Source organism: Osmia lignaria, chromosome 3 (genome assembly GCF_051020975.1).
Source record: "Osmia lignaria lignaria isolate PbOS001 chromosome 3, iyOsmLign1, whole genome shotgun sequence".
Classification (NCBI taxonomy): Eukaryota; Metazoa; Arthropoda; class Insecta; order Hymenoptera; family Megachilidae; genus Osmia; species Osmia lignaria.
The window spans coordinates 12,606,655-12,630,445 of NC_135034.1; the positions used below are offsets into that span (position 1 = coordinate 12,606,655).

General features: G+C 30.4%; 8 protein-coding genes across 27 annotated transcripts; 4 read left to right on the top strand and 4 right to left on the bottom strand.

Moving 5' to 3' along the window:
* Nucleotides 1–2,751: 2,751 nt before the first annotated feature.
* Hsc70-3 (heat shock protein 70 cognate 3) lies at nucleotides 2,752–6,311 on the bottom strand. Its single transcript, XM_034338372.2, has 6 exons — nucleotides 6,157–6,311; nucleotides 5,503–5,649; nucleotides 5,005–5,425; nucleotides 4,565–4,930; nucleotides 4,067–4,470; nucleotides 2,752–3,977 (listed from the first exon to the last, which is right to left on the bottom strand). The coding sequence occupies exons 2-6, from the start codon at nucleotides 5,625–5,627 to the stop codon at nucleotides 3,323–3,325; spliced, it is 1,971 nt and encodes a 656-aa protein (XP_034194263.1). The 5' UTR covers nucleotides 5,628–5,649; nucleotides 6,157–6,311; the 3' UTR covers nucleotides 2,752–3,322.
* Nucleotides 6,287–10,890, bottom strand: Pbgs (Porphobilinogen synthase). 7 transcript variants are annotated; one of them, XM_034338391.2, is made up of 8 exons: nucleotides 9,043–9,060; nucleotides 8,856–8,921; nucleotides 8,570–8,751; nucleotides 7,974–8,121; nucleotides 7,690–7,909; nucleotides 7,373–7,605; nucleotides 7,017–7,293; nucleotides 6,287–6,426 (listed from the first exon to the last, which is right to left on the bottom strand). In XM_034338391.2, the coding sequence occupies exons 4-8, from the start codon at nucleotides 8,085–8,087 to the stop codon at nucleotides 6,392–6,394; spliced, it is 879 nt and encodes a 292-aa protein (XP_034194282.1). In that variant the 5' UTR covers nucleotides 8,088–8,121; nucleotides 8,570–8,751; nucleotides 8,856–8,921; nucleotides 9,043–9,060; the 3' UTR covers nucleotides 6,287–6,391. The 7 variants fall into 7 exon arrangements, with proteins under 7 accessions (XP_034194282.1, XP_076549518.1, XP_034194281.1 ...); XM_076693403.1 differs by having other exon boundaries at nucleotides 8,409–8,751; XM_034338390.2 differs by lacking the exons at nucleotides 8,856–8,921; nucleotides 9,043–9,060 and adding an exon at nucleotides 10,749–10,890 and having other exon boundaries at nucleotides 8,409–8,751.
* LOC117610707 (E3 ubiquitin-protein ligase RNF14-like) lies at nucleotides 9,397–11,297 on the top strand. Of its 2 annotated transcripts, XM_034338387.2 has the most exons (4): nucleotides 9,397–9,536; nucleotides 10,322–10,358; nucleotides 10,429–10,596; nucleotides 10,671–11,297. In XM_034338387.2, the coding sequence occupies exons 1-4, from the start codon at nucleotides 9,511–9,513 to the stop codon at nucleotides 10,878–10,880; spliced, it is 441 nt and encodes a 146-aa protein (XP_034194278.1). In that variant the 5' UTR covers nucleotides 9,397–9,510; the 3' UTR covers nucleotides 10,881–11,297. The 2 variants fall into 2 exon arrangements, with proteins under 2 accessions (XP_034194278.1, XP_034194277.1); XM_034338386.2 differs by having other exon boundaries at nucleotides 9,402–10,358.
* A 229-nt stretch (nucleotides 11,298–11,526) lies between these two features.
* Nucleotides 11,527–12,694, bottom strand: LOC117610712 (protein SLC31A2). The gene is made up of 3 exons (XM_076693172.1): nucleotides 12,273–12,694; nucleotides 11,912–12,177; nucleotides 11,527–11,824 (listed from the first exon to the last, which is right to left on the bottom strand). The coding sequence occupies exons 1-3, from the start codon at nucleotides 12,273–12,275 to the stop codon at nucleotides 11,527–11,529; spliced, it is 567 nt and encodes a 188-aa protein (XP_076549287.1). The 5' UTR covers nucleotides 12,276–12,694.
* A 454-nt stretch (nucleotides 12,695–13,148) lies between these two features.
* On the top strand, nucleotides 13,149–16,354 carry CkIIbeta (casein kinase II subunit beta). Of its 8 annotated transcripts, none has more exons than XM_034338402.2 (5): nucleotides 13,149–13,273; nucleotides 13,746–13,821; nucleotides 14,132–14,234; nucleotides 14,284–14,680; nucleotides 14,801–16,354. In XM_034338402.2, the coding sequence occupies exons 2-5, from the start codon at nucleotides 13,750–13,752 to the stop codon at nucleotides 14,907–14,909; spliced, it is 681 nt and encodes a 226-aa protein (XP_034194293.1). In that variant the 5' UTR covers nucleotides 13,149–13,273; nucleotides 13,746–13,749; the 3' UTR covers nucleotides 14,910–16,354. The 8 variants fall into 8 exon arrangements, with proteins under 8 accessions (XP_034194293.1, XP_034194297.1, XP_034194296.1 ...); XM_034338406.2 differs by having other exon boundaries at nucleotides 13,215–13,273; nucleotides 14,299–14,680; XM_034338405.2 differs by lacking the exon at nucleotides 13,149–13,273 and adding an exon at nucleotides 13,280–13,478.
* A 134-nt stretch (nucleotides 16,355–16,488) lies between these two features.
* Nucleotides 16,489–19,750, top strand: Mps1 (dual specificity protein kinase monopolar spindle 1). The gene is made up of 6 exons (XM_034338363.2): nucleotides 16,489–17,572; nucleotides 17,628–18,362; nucleotides 18,443–18,603; nucleotides 18,696–18,907; nucleotides 18,984–19,367; nucleotides 19,572–19,750. The coding sequence occupies exons 1-6, from the start codon at nucleotides 16,812–16,814 to the stop codon at nucleotides 19,596–19,598; spliced, it is 2,280 nt and encodes a 759-aa protein (XP_034194254.2). The 5' UTR covers nucleotides 16,489–16,811; the 3' UTR covers nucleotides 19,599–19,750.
* Nucleotides 19,751–19,754: 4 nt separating this feature from the next.
* Nucleotides 19,755–22,392, bottom strand: LOC117610706 (nucleolar complex protein 4 homolog B). Of its 2 annotated transcripts, none has more exons than XM_034338385.2 (6): nucleotides 22,253–22,392; nucleotides 22,058–22,198; nucleotides 21,418–21,831; nucleotides 21,291–21,338; nucleotides 20,808–21,171; nucleotides 19,755–20,718 (listed from the first exon to the last, which is right to left on the bottom strand). In XM_034338385.2, exons 2-6 carry the CDS (start codon nucleotides 22,092–22,094, stop codon nucleotides 20,214–20,216), a joined length of 1,368 nt encoding a protein of 455 aa, XP_034194276.1. In that variant the 5' UTR covers nucleotides 22,095–22,198; nucleotides 22,253–22,392; the 3' UTR covers nucleotides 19,755–20,213. The 2 variants fall into 2 exon arrangements, with proteins under 2 accessions (XP_034194276.1, XP_034194275.1); XM_034338384.2 differs by having other exon boundaries at nucleotides 22,058–22,160; nucleotides 22,253–22,390.
* Nucleotides 22,276–23,736, top strand: ubl (Ubiquitin-like protein 5). Of its 5 annotated transcripts, none has more exons than XM_034338413.2 (3): nucleotides 22,276–22,407; nucleotides 23,083–23,267; nucleotides 23,346–23,736. In XM_034338413.2, exons 2-3 carry the CDS (start codon nucleotides 23,090–23,092, stop codon nucleotides 23,387–23,389), a joined length of 222 nt encoding a protein of 73 aa, XP_034194304.1. In that variant the 5' UTR covers nucleotides 22,276–22,407; nucleotides 23,083–23,089; the 3' UTR covers nucleotides 23,390–23,736. The 5 variants fall into 5 exon arrangements, with proteins under 5 accessions (XP_034194304.1, XP_034194303.1, XP_034194301.1 ...); XM_034338412.2 differs by having other exon boundaries at nucleotides 22,282–22,417; XM_034338410.2 differs by lacking the exon at nucleotides 22,276–22,407 and adding an exon at nucleotides 22,468–22,608.
* Nucleotides 23,737–23,791: the final 55 nt, after the last annotated feature.

The window sequence follows — 23,791 nt, forward strand, 5'->3', positions numbered from 1 at the left end:
AGAAAAAAAAGATAGAATGTTGAAAATTTTCCCACTGTGATATGCATTTAGCCCCAAAGAATATAGACTTACATTAGTATAATTTTACTGTTATATTTCATATTTGCCATATCCAAAGTAAATACGACAAATACTAAATACAATACTAATATAATACTGTGATACAAAGTACATTGTTATTGTTCAAACTAGGAGAAAAGATAAGTGAAAAGTAAAACCAGAAGCGCGCCATATGCCTGCTTTATTTGTTGATTAGTACATCTATTAGTACGCCAATTTTCTTTTTTCCTTTTCTTTTGTTTTATTGTTAAAAATATGAGATAATTTCCAGAGATACCTCTGATCTTGTGTAAATCGATCCTTGAATTACCATTATGACGAAAAAAAAAGAAAAGAAAAAAAAAAAAGACTTTTAGTTTTCAAAGTGAAAAGCAAGATTTTTTTCTTAAAGTATGTCGCTAAAAAGTACAGCGTGGATGAATTCTCAGGTTTGACAAACGTTTAAATTAAGTGCCTAAATATTCACGTGTTCTTTGCAGCCCTCTCGGTAATTCATGGATCGATGTCAATCGTGTATGATTAATTTGAATTACACGTACATAAATTATAGAGAGATGCATAGCGATATTATAGTTTCCCCTATAAGGATGAAACGAAATTTGAATCGGATAAAAAGGTATATGTATTAGCGTTAATATTTCTCCGAAATGAAGTTCACCTTGTAATCTTTAATCTTATTGTTAGTTGCGCGACACCATGGAACCTTTTATAACTCATAAGTTATCAAGAAATGATAGTATTTTTTAGACAAGTTTTCCTAATCGAAGTTCATGGATCTACAATGCGCTCGAAAGATTATTTATACATATATAGCGAAGTCTCTCCCGTCGTCCCATTTAAACGAGGAGGAAAAAAAAATTCATTTTTTTCTTCATAAAATCATTACACTAATAGTAGATGATAAAATATTTTAAATATTTTTAAAAGTCGCGCATCTAATTACTATTTATTCATTGCGTAAAGGTAACAAACCGTATGCTACATTTGTATTTGTAGCTTATTATATTCGATAATATCACGTAAAACTAGCTTAATGTATTATACGTGCTATTATACCTAACGATCGAAGAGAACATAATTTTACGTTTGGTCACTGTCATTTTTTAACTGCCATTTTTTATGTACTAAACATTGTAATCGTGAACTAACTTTAGCATTGATACGAAAAGTAATCGATGCAGTTACATCAAGATTTAATTAATTCACCGAATAATACCTAGTTCAACAATCGTACGTATTTGTTAAAATTTAATTAGAAACATTCAGTCGCCCTTGAAATCGTAATGAAATTTCTTCTCGATCGTAAATTAGACATGTTTATTGTCTATTGCAAAAGGGACGGAAACATAGTGGGGAAAAAAAAGAAAGGTAAAAAGCTTGAACGATACCTTTTACATTCTTCATGCTTCTCTTTCGAAGATACTGGTTTCAGTTCGTGCTGTTCTGTCCGATTGAAACCTGAAAAACAATACGTTGTATTATAATAGAATTCAAAATATATCGTTTACACAAAGTATCGGGTAATCTTGATTGTGGTTGCATTTTGTTCAAACACAAGCGAGAAAGAAATCAGCTTCCTTGATAAAAATGAACTTTTACAAATCGTTTGTCTTACAAATAATATATTCTCAGATAAAGTCTCAGAACGGAGGTGAATACGATGACAAAAAATGTTCCTTAGGATTAATGAAATCCAACAAAAAATGAGAAAAGTTGTTGTACTCGCATTTTTAGTACATTACTCATCAACGAATACAATAGAAAAACGCTAAACGGCTATCGTTTTGTATAAATCTTTTGAAGTAATGCCAAAAAAAAAAAGAAAAGAAAAATTAAATTTTAATTCTTGTTCTGAATATTGTAAATAGGTATGTATTCGAAATGGGTATGCACTAATAATGTTTACAAAAATTCAAGTATTTAAATCATGCATGATTCACATGGAATGCCTACTTTTCGGCCTTACTTTTGTATAAAATAAAAAGAGAAAGAGAAAAAGTTGGAAACTTTCTGCAAAGTAGACATTCATTCGACAACCTTTAAAGATGTTATATGTAGTTGTCGGTTATTTATTGTCAATGAATGGTATAATGATATAGTATGTTTTTATGCTTAAAAAAAGTATTACTATTTTTTAATTTTTTTTTTCTAACATCATTACTTTTTTGTAAATTATAAAACCAAAATCTATTCTATGGAAACAGGAAAAAGGCAATCATATGAAATTAAATAACAAAAGATTTCTTTACTATAATGGAAAATGATTGTCATGGAATTCCAATGGTATTTTTGTACCCAAAATGATCTGTATGTATGTACATACACTTTAGAAATATATATTTAATAATTGAAACGCTACGATATGAACTAACGACAAAATATCAGAAAGCAAGTTATACAAAAGAGTATGTTATCGTTCATCATCATCATTATCATTATTATTATTATTATTATTATTATTATTATTATTATTATTATGTCTGTCGATATTATATTTCGATACAAAAAGTTATAAAGAATGAATCCTGCCTGTAAAGTTTCAACTGTTTCCGTTACAAGATCAAACTGCATCTTCAAATAAAATCTATTCGAAATTCATTTTACATGTGTCTCCTTTCATCAACTGAACATTTATCACAACTTGCAATTAGCAGAAATATTTTATTCTAATACAAGACGTTCAACGGTATGTATAATTTACTGAAAAAATGTTTATTTCCGTGATGCTGATACATATGACGTTCATTCACACAGAACAGCTATATTGTACACAGTACGATATAGTTTTTCTACAGATATAATAATAGGCGCAAGTCAAGCACACTTGCACAAACAATCATTCTGATTCGCACCCACGCCTGAAAATCTGTAACGCGAATTATACAACTGCTTATTCGATTACTTGTAATGGAACATATAAAACAATTAATTAAAATAAATTAACGCGCAGAATCTTCTCTGGAAATTGGAAAAGCTACTTCCAGTAGTAAAATTCTTTCCATTTCATAAAATTCATTTCAAGATCAAGATGACTGTTACCTTATGCGACAAATACACACTACGGAACAATACACAGAGCGACCTTTACAGCCGTGTATTGTTTAGTTCTGATGTATGTAACTTAATGAATAAACGAACGTTCGTCGATCAGTCTTGTATAGTCGACGTATCAACGACGTAATAATCTCTGCAGCAATTGCATGAGCCTGTTGTTAATTCAGTCTATATTAGGACGAATACAAGTACTGCTTTTTTCTTATAGTTAAAGTTCGTCCTTTAAATCGTCATCGTCCCCACTAGGAGGTGGAACTCCACCACCAGCACCTTGATATAATTTGGCAATAATGGGCTGAACAATATCGGTAAGCTCTTTCTTTTGCTTTTTATATTCTTCTGGGTCCGTATCCGGATTATCTTCGAGCCATTTTATCTTCTCTTCGATAGCTTCTTCCATCTTAGTTTTATCTGCATCGGTGACTTTTGATCCAAGTTTCTCTTTATCAGCTAATTGATTCTTCAGAGAATAAGCATACGATTCGAGTTCGTTACGTGCTTCTACTCGTTCTTTCAATTTCTTGTCGTCGTCCGCGAATTTCTCAGCATCCTTGATCATCCTTTCGATATCGTCGGGAGTAAGCCGATTTTGATCATTGGTAATAACAATTTTCTCGCGGTTTCCAGTTCCTTTGTCTTCAGCGGACACTTGTAGAATACCATTGGCATCAATTTCAAAGGTGACCTCAATCTGCGGGATTCCTCGGGGTGCCGGTGGAATGCCGGTAAGATCAAATTTACCAAGAAGATGGTTATCTTTTGTCATCGGACGTTCACCTTCGTATACTTGGATCGTAACGGTATGTTGGTTATCTGACGCGGTAGAGAAGATTTGCGACTTCTTCGTCGGAATGACAGTATTTCTGTAAACAAAATCGAATGATTTTCATAAACGCAAAAGGTGAATTGTATACATATAAGTAGATATGTATTCATAATATTTTTTCCTTACCTAGGAATAAGTTTAGTCATTACACCTCCAACAGTTTCGATACCCATGGTAAGTGGGTTGACATCAAGAAGTACAATGGCGTCCGTGTCTTGCTCACCAGAAAGAACACCTGCTTGTACTGCAGCACCATATGCGACAGCTTCATCTGGATTAATACCTCGGGATGGTTCTTTACCACCGAAAAATTCTTTAACAAGTTGTTGAACTTTTGGAATCCTAGTCGATCCTCCAACAAGTACTATCTCGTCTACATCTTTTTTGTTCATATCGGAATCCTCTAAAACTTTCTGTACTGGTTTCAAGGTACTACGGAAAAGATCCATATTCAGTTCTTCGAATTTCGCACGCGTCAAGGTCTCCGAAAAATCTTCGCCTTCGAAGAATGATTCGATTTCAATCCTCACCTACGAAAAAATACAAACGTGAAATAATCAGTTTAAAAGAAATGAAATAAAATAAAATTCTTATGAAAAAGAAAAAAAGATTCATAAAACGTACTTGGTGGCTAACACTGAGTGCCCTCTTGGCTTTTTCAACTTCACGTCGCAATTTCTGTAAAGCTCTGCTATCTTTGCGAATATCCTTGCCTTTTTTCTTCTTATAAAGCTTAATGAAGTGGTCCATCACACGCTGATCAAAGTCTTCGCCACCCAAGTGTGTGTCACCATTTGTTGCCACAACTTCAAACACCCCATTATCGATGGTAAGCAAACTGACATCAAAAGTACCACCACCCAGATCAAAGACCAATACATTCTTTTCTCCGTCTTTCTTATCCAAACCATAAGCAATTGCTGCAGCTGTTGGCTCATTAATAATTCTCATAACAACAAGTCCAGAAATAGTACCTGCATCTTTGGTAGCCTAAATCCAAAAATATAATTTATTAATTTTTTGAAAATTAAATCTGATTTTTTAAATAAAAAATATACAATTACTTGTCTCTGTGCATCATTAAAGTAGGCTGGCACAGTAACAACAGCATGAGTAACTTTTTTGCCCAAGTATGCCTCTGCGGTTTCCTTCATTTTACCAAGAACCATAGCAGAGATTTCTTCGGGTGCAAATATTTTTTCCTCCCCATTAACCGCTACCCTTATGTGCGGTTTGTTGTTCTTTTCTATAACTTTGAATGGAAAAAACTTGATATCGTGTTGCACCGTAGGATCTGACCATTCTCTACCAATCAATCTTTTGGCATCAAAAACTGTATTTTCTGGATTTGTTGTTAACTGATTTTTGGCAGCATCTCCGATCAAACGTTCGCCGTCAGAAGTAAAAGCCACGTACGAAGGAGTAATTCTATTTCCTTGATCGTTGGCTATTATTTCTGCCCTTCCATTTTTGTACACTCCAACGCTAAAATGATAAATCACAGTTAAAATATTTTCTCGTTACACGTGTGTTTTTCTCGAAGATCAATTTAGCCTATTTACCAAGAATATGTAGTTCCCAAATCAATTCCAATCACGGTTCCAATATCCTCCTTTGCCTTCTCTTCTTTCGCAGAAGCATAGGCTACTAACAAGCCTATTAAAAGTAGAGCTTTAGCTCCCTTCATTTTTCTTGATACAAAAACAGCTCTAAAAAAAACATACATATGGTAAATAAATCTTTCTATTTTCAAAGCATTTCATAAACATTTCAAAGGAAACGAGGTATTGGTACATATATAGACAGAAAATTCTAGTACCGATACGTACACAAAAACTTTATTAACAGAAACAAAAAATAGTAGCATAATACATATTAAAATGTAATTAGTAAGGAGCAATGAACTAAAAATAAATGACTAATATATTATATACTCTGACACGTATCGTAGCGCATGAACAATTTAAAAATTTTCATATAAATTATTATAGAAAGTGCAAGTAGCTTAAGTATCGCATAAAACATATTTTAGAAACATCTAACTATATATGTAAGTAAATTCAAATTAGATGCAACAAAAAATTAATTGATCTATTCGTAGCAAGACGTGGCAAATAATTAAAATATTCTTACCGTTCAATCAACTATTTACTATCAAGTGCAATACTTTTCGAAATTTAATAATACTATTATATTTTATCATATGCAATACTCACCACCAGATCGAAAATCTTTATATACAATCTCTTTTTATTATAAGTAGAAATTATTTTTAATTTGTCACAAAGCTCAACGAACAACAAGAACAACTCGGAATGACTGACTACGGAACGATCTCAGGACCGAGATATTAACGGGGCGATTTCGTCGTGGCTTATGTTGATTGGTCTTAGAAGGTCCGTACCAATGGAAAAGCGAACACCAGTTGGTTGAGCCCCATACAGTTGGCTGCTATCGATAGGCCCACGTCACAATGATACCGTATTCTGGAAATTTCGAATACTTTTACAATTGGAGGAATCATTGTCAAAAGATTACGTTTAATGTATGACCAATATTTTCGGTCAATATTTTATCGTGTGTCAAAAGATATTTCTGACACTTTTTATTATCAATTCACAGATACCTGGCCTAATAATAAAACCTTCCATCTAACATACCCTAGTATATATACATTTATTTTTATAATAAAACGATTAAATAGTTGTTACATCAATAACTCTATTAGTTAGCTAGTCATATCATCATCTGTATATTAAAAGCACCAACATTTGCTAAAATCGCGAACTTTTTATTTTTTAATGTAATTTTTAGAATCTAACGGAACTTGATCGGTACATATACATACATAAGTACTTTAATTAACAAGATAAATTCTTTTATTTCATGATTTACTTATTTATATACATATATGTATAAATAAATACTTACTATTCGATACCAGAACTGGGCATACATGTAATTTTTGTTAAATACTAAACAAAATGAATTTACTGATATGTTTATTTATATTAAGTAATATCAGTGTAAATAACTATGTACACCCTGGGTAGCAACATTTTTAATTAATACTTGCTTTTTGGTTGCAACATATCTAAAATTAAAGGTGTAAAATATGTTATGATGCAATCAGCTCCAGCTCTTCTCATCGATAGAAGAACTTCGTTTAAAACATTTTCCAAGTTAATTGCACCATTTTGAGCACCATGATACAACATGGCATATTCTCCTGATACTTGATATACAAACATTGGATATTCTGGATGCGCATCCTTCGTATGTCTAACAATATCCAAATAAGCTAGACCTGGTTTTACCATAAGCATATCAGCTCCTTCGGACACATCTCTAGCCTTAAAAAAATGTATACATATATCTTTTATATTTATTCAAAAATGCAACAGTTTAGAAATAAACGAAAATATTGCTAACAGCTGCTCTTGCGGCTAATCCATTACTTCCTGGAGGTAATTGATAACATTTTCTATCTCCAAACTTTGGAGCAGACTGCGAAGCATCTCTAAAAGGTCCATAAAATCCTGATGCAAATTTCACTGAATATGATAAAACTGCAACTTTATTAATTAATCCAGCTGCTGCTAATTTGTTTTTAATTGCACCGATCCTTCCATCCATCATATCGGATGGTGCCACAATCTGTGCTCCTTTAGGATGCAATTTTATTATTGATAAGTATTGAACATCATTTCATATGTACTATGTACACCTAAAGGAAAAAGTATTCTTACCAGCTTTTGCATATGCAAGAGCAATTTCAGAAATACGTGCAATGCTAGCTTTGTTATTTATGCTTCCATCTTCATTTAAAATTCCACAATGCCCATGAATAGTATAAGGACACAAACAAACATCGCATGCTATTAATAAATTTGGGAACCAGTGTCTTATTAAAGGTACAGCTTGAATAATAGGATTCTGTAAACTGTCTGCATTACTTCCAATATGATCCTATCAAAAATAGAAAACAACTTTTCAATCATTCGTTACTAAATACTTGTTACATGTACTTTACCTTCTTCAAGTGTTTCGACACTCCAAACAATAATATTGATTGCAAACCCTTTGAAACCAATGGCAACAATGTTTTTCGTAATTCATTGATACCATATCGATAAACACCTGGCATACTAGCAATTGCCTCCTTAGCATTTTGTTCATCTCTAAAAAAAATAAAACAGTAATGAGTGAATGTAACATTCTGCATCGTTATGTAACGTGTAAAAAAAATTCTTAAATAAAATTGAATTATTTTTACTTTAATACTATTTATTACTAGTTGGAAATAAAAATGCAAACATATTTCATTATATATATATATATATATATATATATATATATATATATATATATATATATATATACATGTGTGTACATCTATAAATGTATACCTATGTAAGTGTATGTATATAAATTAGTGTCATAAGCGGTAATTATGAATTTTACTTACAAGACAAAAATTGGATACATAAGATTGTTAACTGTAATTTCTACATTTGGTGATTGCCATTGTCGTAAAACAGGATGAAAAATGCCACTATGAAGTGTATGTTTCGCTTTTACTTCTACCATTTTATAATATGTACGTTTTGAAACTTAGCCTCTACTTGCCTGTAGAACTTAGCCTCAATTTTTTTTTTTTTATCTTTACAAGTATTTAGACTATCCTATTTTGCGATTCTTTATCGTTATATCGTTCAGAAATGTGTATAATGTATTTACAATTATGTATTTTGAACACACTCAAGATAATTTTAATAAATATTATAATTTACTCTCTCTGTGTCGACTTTCTGTATTTGAAAAGAGAAGGATAAAAAACATTAATATTGTATTAATATACTTTTATTACTTATAATTTGATTATTAATATTATTTAATAAATTATTGAACTCACGGTTCCTTTATTATTGGCGTAAATGCAACTAATTTCTCAAAATCTTAATTGTACATACATAATGTACTTTGAATTGCAAAATTAAATCAAACGTCAGCATGATAAGGTAAAAAAATCCATCGATTGTTATTTTCTATACTAAATGATGATAAATAGCTTTTAAAAGAAATTATCTTATGATACTTACCTGTTTGATTTTATATAAATTTGTTTCGCATAATATTCCTACTTATAAAATTTGTATATAAATAAGTCGTATATGTATTAGGTATCATTTTCTAATTACGCGCCATTGTGTATAATGGTATAAACACACTATACAGTACAGATAAGTGATCGTTTCTAAAAAAGTGCGCGTATTTAACGCCTTGAATTCGGCTATTTATTAAATGGCTAAATGCAGCTACTGGTTGATATTAAATAAGTAAATATTATATACTTTAAAAGTATATTATTAGTGTTAATATTATATAAAGAAAAAGTAGCGTGTCGTAGATACAATACATACATACATACATAACAAGAAGAGAAATTATTCTAAAAACAATGAATAATCGAGACCGACAGGAAAACGAAATCTTAGCACTTTCATGTATTTATAATCAGAATGAATTTTCTTACATTAAGGATGATGATATGATACAAATCTATTTCAATGTTTATCCTGCTACCAATAATAAGGTATTAATGCTCAAAAATCTTCGTAAAATGTATTTAAAATGTTTAATCAAATATCTACCACCTGTTCGAATATATGTGCAACTTCCAATGGATTATCCTACAAAAAATTCACCAAATTTTTATATAACTTCCTCATGGCTTACTCCTTGGCAAATATCTTTTATTTGTCAACAGTTAGATGAAATATGGTCAAGTAACAAGGAACAAGAAGTATTATTTTTATGGTTTGAATTTTTAAGGCACGATCTTCTTAATTTTCTTCAAATCAATGAGACGTTAGATATTTCACTTCTATTTCTGAGATATTATAATCTAACAGATTACTTTAAATTAAATGTTACGTTTTCATATGATGTTAGAGCTATATGCAATGTGCTAGTTTTGAATCCAATAAAACTTTTTATGGATTACAACGAATATCAAATGCAATTTAACTTTGAACGTAGTTACTACTCGTGTGTAGTATGCTTTGAAGTGTATTCTGGAAAGAAATGTATACAACTTCAAAGTTGTGGTCATACATTCTGTAGAAATTGTATGCAAGAATACCTGGGTGCAAAGATTAATGAGAATATGGTAAAAGATATAATGTGCCCTGATTCAAATTGCAAGTTTAATATTATGCATAATGAAATCAAAAAGCTTTGTCCAAATCTATTTTCAAAATACGAAAATTTATTATTACAAATAACATTAAATTCTATGAAAGACATTGTTTATTGTCCACGAATTTCATGCCAATGTCCAGTTGTAAATGATAATGATAACATCTGGATTACTTGTAGCAAATGTGATCATGCTTTTTGTAGAGACTGTCGTAAGGTATATTTTAACTTTATGTTTCATGTTTTAACAAGTTCCCATTGACTTTTTTTAATGAAATATATGTCAGGCATACCATGGAAATATACCATGCACTACTATATCGTCAAGTGAATTGGTAAACCTTATGGAAAATTATGAGAAAGGTAACATACGTCAAAAACAATTATTACTAAAAAAGTATGGTCAAAGACAAATACAAGAAGTTGAAAAACATTTATCCAAAAAATATATAAAGGTATCTTAATTAAAAAACTTGGCAATAAAATGGATTGTATTAATAATTACACAACGTAATAATAAAACTTTTAGGAAAATACAAAATCATGTCCAAATTGTCAGGCTCCAATTTCAAAAATAGATGGATGTAATAAAATAACATGTACTTACTGTAATGCTCATTTTTGCTGGCTTTGTGGACAACATCTTAATGGAAAACAACCATATTTCCATTTTACGACTGACTTCACTTCACCATGTTTCCATAAGTTGTTTGATTATAATTTTCACGAAGATATGTAATATACACAATAGCGAGATTATATTGGGTTGTAACATAAATTCATTCGGTTAAACTTCTTAATACGTATACTTGCGGCGATCGAAAGAATTTATGTTACAACCCAATAATTATGAAAGTTCCTTTGTATTACACTTTTAAGTGATCTTTAAAATAGTTTCTTGGCAAGGAATACACCAATGAGACACATTTCCTATTCTTTTCGTTCATTCGTGTGAAAATGATAAGCTTTAAGATGATTTTTATTCCTGGAGATCTGGAGAATACAAGAAGACTGTGACATTATATTCTTTATACATAGCTAAAATTCGTTAACAGATACTATGAACTGGTACATTTTGTTTTTGTGATTCTAATTTGTAAAACTCTATTATGTTTTTAAATAATATATATAAATATATATATTATCTTTGATAGTTTATAGTTGCCTTGTTTTTTGTCAGAGGTATTCATTTAGTTATATACAATATACATATACATTGTATAAAATAGTTTATAGATATGTACATAAACCAATAAAATGTTATTTCAATAAATTTTTGTTTAATTTAAACATCAACTGGCATGTGGACCTCAATAGTAGCCTCTGTTATTAATTGTTCTGTAACAACAGAAACTGTTGATCCTTGTCCCTCATAGTTTATTGCATTATCTATAAATTATTACAGGTACTATCAAGTTTCTATAAAGCAAATTATAGAGTATATTTAAATTCATACCTGCACATTCTTTATCACAGTCTAATATATTTTGCCTTTTATAAAATTCTTTCAAATTGAGTTCTATAAGCTTAGGGCCAAATATCCAATATCCAAGACATCCTCCCAACACAAGAGCAATATTAATATACACGTTGTATGTCATAACTGCCAACATTAAGAGATAGCCAAGAAATGTATGTACAGACCAATGTAACACTTGAAAACTCCATGTAGACCAATATATGCTGATAGAGGATTATTAACAATAATATTAATCCATTATTATATACCCATTTGTTCTTTACATAAAAGTAATTTGTAAGGCATTGTACCAGTGTAAAGAAAATTGTGTCCCAATAGACTTTGAAGACATTTTAGACAGTAAGGAAGAATTCTCTGATGTTCTGGGTGTTTGTTTTCGTATAAGCATCGTAGCATTTTGCAGTAGTTTAATTTGTAAGATTTTCATACCTTCATATAATATTGCAAGTGCAGTTAAACCTAAACAAGTGCAAAAGAAACTTGAAGTTGTGACAACATTGTATCCTGGTAAAAGAAAATCACCCAAATTGCTTCCAAACCAAAACCACATATGCATCTATAAATAAATAAATAAATACATAAATTTGCTATTTAATTTGGTATTTAAAAAGAAGAAAAAAAGATGATACGATTGCACAAAATTGTACGTACCATAATCAATTTTAATCTTTTTTAATTAACTGAAATTTAAGCTAATTACTCAAACTGATAAGGATTATGGATATGATTGTCTCACATTCTGAACTCCACCTAGCTTTACCCAATTGTTTATTAATGACTCAACTGCACATTATTTAGAGTTTATTGATAGCATACCAAAAAACATTGTAATATTTATAAAAGTTCACACTTTTATCAGATTACTACTGTATGCTCCATTTTGCTTTGAGTTTATTATGCATAGTAATAAGGTCAAGTAAAATTAGACATTTCTTCAGAAGTAATAGGTGTAAATAGAATATACAATAGGTTTCCATCAAACTTTAATATTAAACCATATGTATAAATTGCCAATAATCACAAATCAAGCATTAAATATCCATTTGCACATACACGCATAAGAGAAATTATTTCTATACAATATATATATATATATATATATATATATAGTGTTTTTTAAGTTGCATTGCAGCGTTAGAATACAAAGGCATGTTATATCATATCGTGTAAGGTATAGTATATACACACATATATAATTTAAATTCTGTTCATTGCTATCCAGTACTGAATGAGCTTTTACAAACATCAGGTTTGAAGAAAAAGAACGTTCGACGTTCAATTATATTTTTAATAAGAAAATTTATAACTGAAATAGTTATCGAAAATTCATTGACCGTTCATTGGTCAATGATAAAGATGACAAAAATCTCAAAGTGAAGGCTATCAAAATTTTGTTTGATGGGTTTATATAGATTGTAACCGTTATTAGGTTTAGCTACATTGAAGAAGTTTTCAAATTTGTGATTCCGCATAGAAGAAAAATATTGGATTATAGGAATATTTCAATTAAAATAAAAAAAAAAAAAAAAAGATAATAATAATAATAATAATTTATGAAAAAAAAGGTCCGGAAGGTGGCGAACTGGATAAAGCACGACAGCGCTATCTACATTGTTGGGAAGAGCAAGCGTGGCTAATCAAAGCACCAAAAGGTAAGCCGTAAGGGCTGTTTATTTTTGGGTTTTCATTCGTTCTACAAGATTTTTTCTTAAATAATGTGCTTCCCGATTGTGTCGAATTGTATATTGTGTTTAAAAATGTTGAAAATGTTGAAAATGTTGTGTTGAGGAAGCAGCAATGACTACCAAAACGTAGGTGAACTGGCAGGACAGGCTGTAACGTCGAGCATCTTGCCTAGTAAAGTGAAAACTCCATTTGCGCCCCTCACTTCTGAATTCCCCATATCTAGCTTTTCGTTGGCGCCTTTCTAACCAATTGCTAGGCGTACAACTAAGCATCGACGTCGTGTATGTACGTGTGCATAATATCCGAAGATTCGAGAATTTTTTTTGCGCACGTATCTTTACGCATTCCACACAAATCCTGCGCGCCTTTGACGCGGTGATCCATCTTTCTGCACTACATAGTGTCAAAAGAATACTTCTACCATTTTCTTATTCACAGGAAGATGAGCAGTTCTGAGGAGGTATCCTGGATTTCATGGTTTTGCAACCTCAGGGGTAATGAATTCTTTTGTGAGGTGAGTACGGTTTAAGATTGTGATATCATGTATTACATTTTGGATATTTTACTTTCTTAACCTATATCATTTTTTGAGGTTAAAAATTCTGCTGTTTATTATAATGAATAATTTCAGTATTGATGTTAGATTTTTATATGAAATTTTATTCTTATAATGTAATGCAGCTTCAAAATTATATTGACTTTATAATAAGAGATCTATATATTATATATTGATACAATCCAGTACCTAGAATAAAAATATTGTATTTTATATATTATGTATATGTATATATTTACCGATATTAATGTATCGTTATTTACATCAGGTTGACGAGGATTACATTCAAGATAAGTTTAATTTGACTGGACTAAACGAGCAAGTACCACATTATAGGCAAGCATTAGATATGATTCTTGATCTCGAACCTGGTAAATATAATATTAACATTCTATTAGAAAATATAAAAGTACTTTTAAGCGCGTTTGTATGCAGATGATGAATTGGATGGGCATCCGAATCAGTCTGAATTAATTGAACAAGCAGCAGAATTACTCTATGGACTTATTCATGCACGTTACATTCTTACCAATCGAGGTATCGCTCAGATGATTGAAAAGTATCAAGCTGGTGATTTTGGCCATTGTCCACGTGTTTATTGTGAATCCCAGCCAATGCTACCTTTGGGTCTCAGCGATGTCCCTGGAGAAGCAATGGTAAAAAGTTATTGCCCCAAATGTATGGATGTTTATACACCAAAAAGCTCTCGGTACCATCACACAGATGGAGCATTTTTTGGAACAGGATTCCCACATATGCTTTTTATGGTTCATCCAGAGTACCGACCTAAACGTCCAACAAATCAATTTGTACCTAGGTAAGATAAAAGAAAAACCATTTTCTTACTGTTCCTATAAAGACCTTGTTGAATGATAATGTAAACACAAATTTACATTTTTGATAAAATTATATAAATAGAAAAATAATATTTTTGCAGGTTATATGGCTTTAAAATTCACCCTTTAGCATATCAGTTTCAACAACAATCTGCATCAACATTTAAAACACCATTGCGAGCGGTTAATTATAACAATGGAAAACGTTAAGAATATTGCAGCATAGTCTAGAACATTTTTTTCATTACTCATAATAATTCCTAATTTCGTCCCTAAAGATTAAATAAAATATTATTTTTTATATTGCTCTTTACACATTTTAGCAAGGCGCTAAAAAACCAATCACTTTAATTAATCATTCATCGACTACAAGATTGAACGCGACACTCGATACTTTTCGTACATTTCCACGGTATTTGTAGCATACCGAAAAGATTGAAGAGTAATATAGCAAATTTTTAATATTCGTTAAGCGCCGAGCTTGTTTTTATTTCAGTTTTAGTAACAATGTTCTTTCATGTTGCAAATCGTGTTTGTATTGTTGCATCAAATCTGGACGATTAACAAAAAATAAATAAATAAATGAAATGCATACTTAAGGTAATTGGGTTATAAGGATGCAGATGAAGATTATTAATAGAATATACTTGTTTAGATGTTTTACGTTTCCATGATTGCTACCAACTAGTTCCTACGGGTAAGAAAAATCATAAATGAAGACCGACCGTGAGATAGAGGAGTAGGTAGCATTGGTTTCTGGTTTTTCAAATATGAAAAACAATATATATAATTTGATAATTTGTTAAATATAATTTAATGTACCTACAAAATACGAATTAAGTTGCGAAAAACTGCAATTTATTTATACATGATTTATCTTAATAAATTACCAAGTTCAGATAAACTAAGTATGGAATAAATTTCACAGTAAAGACTGTTACTATTTTACATTCTTGTTTTCTATTGCCATTCGTAAGAGACAAATGTGCAATGTTTAATAATCAGATACAAAATTCCATGCATTTTCATTTTTTTAATATAATATAGGTACATACATGTGAATAAACAGTTCATACAGAAAAAATTAGTGATACAATTGTGTTTGTATTATCATCATTATAATTATTTAAAACTAATTAAATATAATTTACATGCTTTGAATTCATTAGCTTTTTCTTACAAGTATCGCATTAAAACGAAATTAAGCTTCAAATTATTCAATATTAAATTTCATAGCTACATAATACATATATGTAAAGTTTTCGTACTTTTTCAATACATATAGTATTCTCATTCATTTTTGAACGACTACTTACATACATAAACATTTAAAATCAATTGAAAATTATAAAATCTTTAACAAAAAAGAAAAGAAAGAAAAACCTTTTCACAATTTGTACGGAATGAAATTTAATTGTACAGGTCGTATTTATTGTTTTAGAAAAAATTTGTAGTGCAATGCAAGTGTAAGCTGTGTTTCATATAATAGAAATACGTAGTATTAATTTTTCAATCATTTGTTCTATATAATATATAAATATATTGTGAGATATGTCATTATAATGTACATAACATATTGTATAATATGTTTTTATGTAAAATATTAAAAGTATTTTATGTTAACTTTACAATAGTAAGTAATTTAATAAAAATGACGTTTGAGATGAATTGATCAATCTGCTACAAACTTAATAAAATTTCATGAAATATCCCTAGTTTTATGAATTATCACGTAGTGCAACACTGTTAACCTTAACCAATCATTGCACATCCATAGTATTTGAATTTGATGACATAAACGGAAAACCAGTTTATAAACGAAAACCAAACTTGCATACAATAGTAGTAACAATGCTTACAAATCAACAGATACGAAATAATTGGAATCAATCTATTTTGTGTAGCTCATGAGAGTAATTAATAATTTCTGAATATACCGAATTGTTTGGAAGTTCAACAGTTTTTATACACACAACATAGTTCCATATCCTCAATTGATGTCTCATTGCATATGTTTACATTGCTTAAGTTCTCTTTACTTTTGTAATTAATGTGAATTAATTATAGTATTCTTCGAAGAATTTCTTAGATTTTTCAACAGATGATAGGTTTATGTTGAATAACATGGATTTTCAAAATCATTCAAATTCACGTCCAAAGTTTCAACCGATACGTGTGAAAGAATTAGAACATTTTTGTGAGAGTGATGACGATGAAAGTGAGGATAAGACGCAGGATTCTAATACCGATTCAGATTCTGATGAGCCACAGCCTATACCGCAAGATGATTGCTCTGAAAATGAATCGGATAAGTCGTTACCTTTGCATAATATAGAAAAGAAGAGTGACTTAAAAATTAGTGGAGTTTTGCATACAATTATTTCTTCAAAGCCTGAAGAACCTATGTTAATTAATACTATTGAAAATGTACCACAATCTGGATCTCATAATTTACACAATACAAACATTAAAGTGGAAAGATTAGAATCGAAGGCATTGATAAACGAAGAAAATGTACATCATGAGAATGTATGTTCTAATGATAAATCAAAGAGCTTAGATACAGGAACGTTAGTAGGTTCTATTGATCATCATTGGGCATTACAAACTCCTTTGAAACATGCGCTAATTGGTGCTGTACATCCAGATCCATGTGTTTCTCGACGAAATATTATTCAAACACCACAAAATAAATTATCCAACCCATCTAACAATCAGGGATTAACTCCAGCTACAATTTCATGTCATCGTTCTCATAATAATGTAATACAAACACCGTTACAAAATAAAAGTAACAATTTGAGAGACTTAATGCATACTCCGAAAAATTCGGTTTATTTTACACCAAATATGACCAATCACGATACTCCAAGGTATGCAAAATGCGTGTTATCTCTATATCTACTATTAATTTATTTTTTATTGTAGGTATTTAAATACAGGAAGTAAAGTAAGAAAACCTGTATCAGATACAGGAGGTTTCACACAAAATGATACTTCAAGTAGACGCTTGCTACAAGAATCTCAACCGCTAAAAATAAATGAAATAACACCCAGGGTTCAAAATAAATTATGTAACAATACTTTGTGCGATAAACTAAGTATGCAAAAACCGATATTTGAAACATCGAAAGAAGTTGTACATTTGAAATCAGATTTTAACGAAGAATCAAAAGAAAATGAATATCCAAATGCAAAAAATGTAGCAGTTAAAGGAACAGGAACACTGAATAAGATGTCGGTAACACAAAATAATGGATACACTCGTTGTACCAAAGATAGTAGTGAAGAAAACTTGAAATCGGTATGCGATGATTTTCAAAATAAGAATTTAACGTGTAATAATCAAAATCGGCAGCAAGAGTTAAAAAAATTTGTAGATAATGCGTCAAACGTACAATTTTCAATTCCATCTAATATACCTAAATCGAAACAAGGTAGAGCGCTTTTAATAAAAGGAAAAGAATATTTAATTTTGGGTACACTTGGTCATGGTATGAGTGGAAAAGTTTTGAGAGCACAAGATTTATCTTCGCTTGAATTATGCGCCATTAAATGTGTTAATCTTACTTGTATGGAAAAGGACTCGGCACAGGGTTGTCTAGAAGAAATTTCAATGTTGCATAAGTTACAGGCACCATGTGTTGTTAAGATGTTTGATTAGTAAGAATTTATTTTACAGATATGTATTTTATGCGCACACGTTCCAGTGACGTTTACATTCAAGTTGTTTTCTGCTTCAGTGAAATTAAGTATCCCATGGTTTACGTGGTGATGGAAATGGGAGATACTGATCTCAGTCGTCTTATAAAATCAATGTTGCAAGAAAAACAGATTCCTCTTACAATGATTCTGTACTATTGGACAGAAATGTTAACAGCCGTTAAACATATACACGATAATGGTAAAGATTTTAATGCAAAAAAAGGAAAAAAAAAAAAAAAAAAAATCATTTATTGCCACCAAGATTTTCTTATGTGCATAAATTTCCATTAGGAGTAATTCATTCGGACTTGAAACCAGCAAATTTTTTACTGGTGCGGGGAAGATTGAAACTTATAGATTTTGGAATTGCTTCTAGTATGAATGCAGATATGACATCGGTTGTAAAAAACTGTCCGATTGGAACATTAAATTACATCAGCCCAGAAGCTTTGATGGACACTGGTGGAAATTCAGATTCTCCTAGCCAGAATGTTAAATATAAAGTAAACGTGGATTCTGTAATCACGTGATAACCGTTAAGAGTTATAAAATCATACTACAATTATATTTATGTTACAGATCAGTTTTAAGTCGGACGTATGGTCGTTAGGATGTATTTTGTATAGTTTAGTTTATGGTCATACACCTTTTCATCATATTCGTTCACAATGGGCCAAAGTAAACGCTATAACTAATCCGAAACTAAACATTCTTTTCCCTGCAACTTTGTCGTCAGGGGAAGGTAATAAAGTTATACCGTCGCCACCAATTTTAATCGAAGTTATGCGTAAATGTCTTCAGCATGACCCTAAAGCACGGCCAACGGTAGCCGAGCTTTTACAAGTAGAATATGTGCCTACTGAACAAAAACGTACATTGACAGCGGTTCCTGAAATTCCAACAAATATTTTAGTGAAAATAAAGCATGCATTGAGCGAAGACGAATGGCGACAATTAATATCGGTTTGTAACTTTCAATTAAATTTCAAGTCTTTCCAATGTTTTCTTTTCTTTTTTTTCTTCTTTATTATTTTTTACAATAAATTGTATCATTATAAAACAATGGCTTTTTGTACAAGTTTCGTTTACCTTTCGTAATATATACAATTAACATTATTCAAAATAATAATCAACATTATTATTTTTTTTTTTTTTTTTTTGTTACAGATTTTGGAGAATAAACGGTATACATAATACTATTCAGATTAAGTACTTCCAGTTATGTACATAAAATTTTTATACATATGCGAGGCGCTTATATAAATGTATTATAGCAACGTATAGGATTATTTGAATACTAATTTAAAATATAAAATTGTATTATGATATTCAATCCATAAATCCATTTATGCTTACCTGTATGATATTTTTATTCGTCGATCAATGCATTACAAAATGCAAATGAAACACGGGTGATTTATTAAATTAAAATATCTTTCATTTTATTATTATCACACATTCATGCATACAAATGACTTTATTTAACAGAATTGGTAGCATTCACGAGTAATTGTTAATATGCTATATAGCTGCATGATTAAAGATCTAAAAATACATATCTACATGTTGCTCGTGAAACAATATACTCTGAATCAATTCCTTTGCAATTGTTTTAGATTTTAAATAATAAAAAAAGTTGCAGTATTTTTCCTATTACTGTTTTACTGTATAAAAAAAGAAACGCAGAAAGTCCTTGATCATTTCGTTTGCGTTTTTCATTGAAAAAAACAGTTCATTTTCTTTTATATAACAATGCATATTGCACAATATGCGTATGTAATGCATAACTTCAATGTTACCGCCGATCGATCAGTGCATTGTTGTCAATTGCCAATATTGCAATAATCTTTCACCTTTTGGTAAAGCCATAGAATTTGGTCTTTCAAACGTTAACATAATATCTTTGATCTTATTTTTTAATTCACTATCAAACAAATGTCCGCCGGTACGTTCTAAAGCCGATGCCATGTCGTATTCAACAGATGGGAGTGGTTCACGAATAAAACGTGCAGCGCTAGCAATGCTTGGTACAATATGCCATTGTAATGCTTTAATTTCCCAGAGACTACTAAGAAGGGCGTTACTTAACAACGGATCTCGTTCTTCCATTAAGAACGGATCACCAGCACCATTATTTTCTTCCGATGATATTTCTCCTCCTTGCGGATGATCGATGAGACGTTTTAAACCAGGATGCCTCAGTAAAAGATTTCCAACAAAAAGTAAAATAATTAGAATATCTTCGGGCGGCGCTACCAGGGTTAAACGTGCGAGTCTTTTTGCAAAAGCAGCAACCAGTGCTTCTGGTAAGTGTCTGAGAACAACAGTATACAGTTGTAGTTAGTTAGCAGTTTTTTATTATTATGAAATACTTCTGAAATAAGATATTGCAAATACACTTACGTTGAACTAAGGAAAAGATCAGATAAGTAAAACAACCGAGCTTTATACTTGGTATGAAAAATTTCTGGTTCAAACATGGAATAGAGTTTGGTAAAAATATTTGGATATTCTAAGTTATGTTTAGTGACCAGTAAAAATACACCCTGTAATGCAAGTAAACCGATAGGCCCATCTGCATCTAAGGAATCCATTAGAAAATCCGTTAATAGAACAGGCTTTTCCAAATGTGGCATGACTCTTTCTAGAAGAACTACTAATAACTGTTTGTGTAACTGTGGCGTCAACACCCAATGCATGACACAGGCCCAGACTTTATTAAGGGCGCGTCTTGCTCCAGCTTGATCCCATGTAAAATTTTTAATGGCTGTTCAAAATTATACAATAGACATATGTATATACAAATTACAAATTATAATTGACACGACAAATATCAAGAGATAATGAAAAAAAAAAAAAAAAAAAAGAAAACAGACTGTTCTTTACCTTGTTGAGGTCTACACAATAGACTCTTATTTTCAGATATTTCGTTTTCTAAAAAAATGTACAATCTATGGTTATTAAATCGAAATGCAAGGGAAACTATAGTATTTAAATATCTTCAAATTTGTACCTTCTGTTTCTTTTGGCAGTGGTAATTTGTGTATAAGCTCGAGTAAATTTTTTATGTAAATTTCGTGCGGTTGTCTTTTTGGAGTAAGAGAGGGAAGACACTTCCATGTATAGTAAAGAGCATCTGGGTATTCTATGATCTCTTGGAATCTAGATATTAAACTGGCATTGTCCTTCTCCGGTGAAAGTAAGCTCATCAAGATGGGTTTTAACCGATGAAGCGGAAAATAATATCCTAAATTACCAATTGGTTCCAATGGATTTTTACCCTCTTCTGCCATAAGTTTTATAGCAGTTGTGAGAGCTTGTAACTGAATGGCAGGCCGGTATTTTTCTATCGATACAAGTATTTTCTCCCATACTTCTTCATAACAGTTTCTCAACCAGTTGATGTATCTTGCTTCAGGACTTGGCTCTGTTGCATAAATCTTATGGAAAAGCTATTTCATGTTTCTAAGTATATTTAGTAAATTAAAGCATTTTATCTTCATGTTTACACTTTGTGTCCAAAAACATATTTTCACAAAATATAAACTCGTACAATGTTTTTAACGTAATATTTTAATCAAAAGATTAAAAACTATACAGAGTCAAACACTGTCAAGTAACATTGTAAAAGATGTTAAAATCTTTAAGTATACCTGAAATTGTAAGCGTTATCGTACGCTCCAAATACATGTCGCCTCTCTTCAAAACTTCAACAAATATTGTTTCTATGGTAAGTAGACAGGACGAGGTGGATTCCTGATGGAGTGATCAGGAATTTTAGTAAATGACATAACCTTAAAAAGTTTATATATTCGTCAATTTGAAATGATTTTAAAATTCGTACTTACATCCCATTGAGCAATTATGTCTACTAAATTGTTTGCATATTTTCTAGAAGTCAGAAATTCCTGTGCTTTTTGTCTTAAAAGTTTCGACGACATCTTTTGACTGGATGAAGCGCCGGGAAGATCTGCTGCGTCCGCCATCGTCGTGTACAGATTCGGTAGGATTCGGTAATGGCAGAAGATATTAAAAATACGTGAACGTATTCTTTTCTACTTTTATTCTATTTTATAATCACCGCGTTCTTTATATCTACGATATATTATAATAATAAGAGTAAAATTCATGTTTCTACTATATCGGTTCTAAATAGAAGAGAATTTCATAAGCTATCTAAATACACTGTCAGGTAGCATCACTGGTACGCGGTATGAACTTCCTTTTCATTCGATTAACGTTTTTAATTTTATAACACTGATCATTGAAACGTTTAAACAAACAGTTTTGATGTTCTTTTATGAATAAACAAAATCAAAGTGTTTTTTAAACGAATATTAATTCTTGAGCAATATTGATATATTTATATAGTATATTTATCTGTAAGTAAATATTATATGTTATTTTTATATAAATACATCGTGCTTATTCAAAAGCACTTATTTAAGTAAATTATTATATTATTACATGATACAGTAGTGTAGATGCAAGACACAAATTAATAAATTGTTCAGCAATTATTGTCATAACCTGCAAAGTCAATAATACTTTGTATATCTCAACAAGATTGTCCACTAAAATGATGTATTATTAATTTATTGTATGTGTACACACACACGGACATTATTTAAATATAGTACGTTTTAATATAATTATTCTTTTTTTACATTTAAACAAGGCAAAAGATGCTAGAAATAACATGTAACGATCGTCTTGGGAAAAAAGTTAGAGTGAAGTGTAATCCAGATGATACGATAGGTGACTTGAAAAAATTAATAGCAGCTCAAACTGGTACTCATTGGGAAAAGATTGTCTTGAAAAAATGGTATACTATCTTTAAAGATCACATAAAACTTCAAGATTGTATCCTTTTAAATTAATTATATTATTATACAATACGAGGTAGGTTTCAATCATTTTTTCCTTAATTTAACGATTTAGATGAAATTCATGATGGTATGAATTTGGAACTTTATTACCAATAATTTATTAATAATGTTATATAAATTAACGTTAGATGTAAACAATAATATAACAACAATAGTAATTTGTATATTTAAATGATTCATGATTTTCTATCTTACATAATGTTTAAGCGTACAGTGTACATAATAACTATACAATAAACATAAGTAGTAACCACAAAGTGGTCTTATGTTATAACATTACTATTAATCAACATTTGCATCATAAAAGCTTTGCGTTTAATATTATTGCCTATCATCTAAGTATTGCTACATTATTTTTACAAATTCACTTTTCACAAATATAATCTTCACGTTATAACGATTTTCATAAATACTTCATATTCAACGTTTTAGATCACTTGAAAATGGTTTTTAAGTAGTTTAAAATTTATACATTTGTAAGTAATTAAAACAAAATAC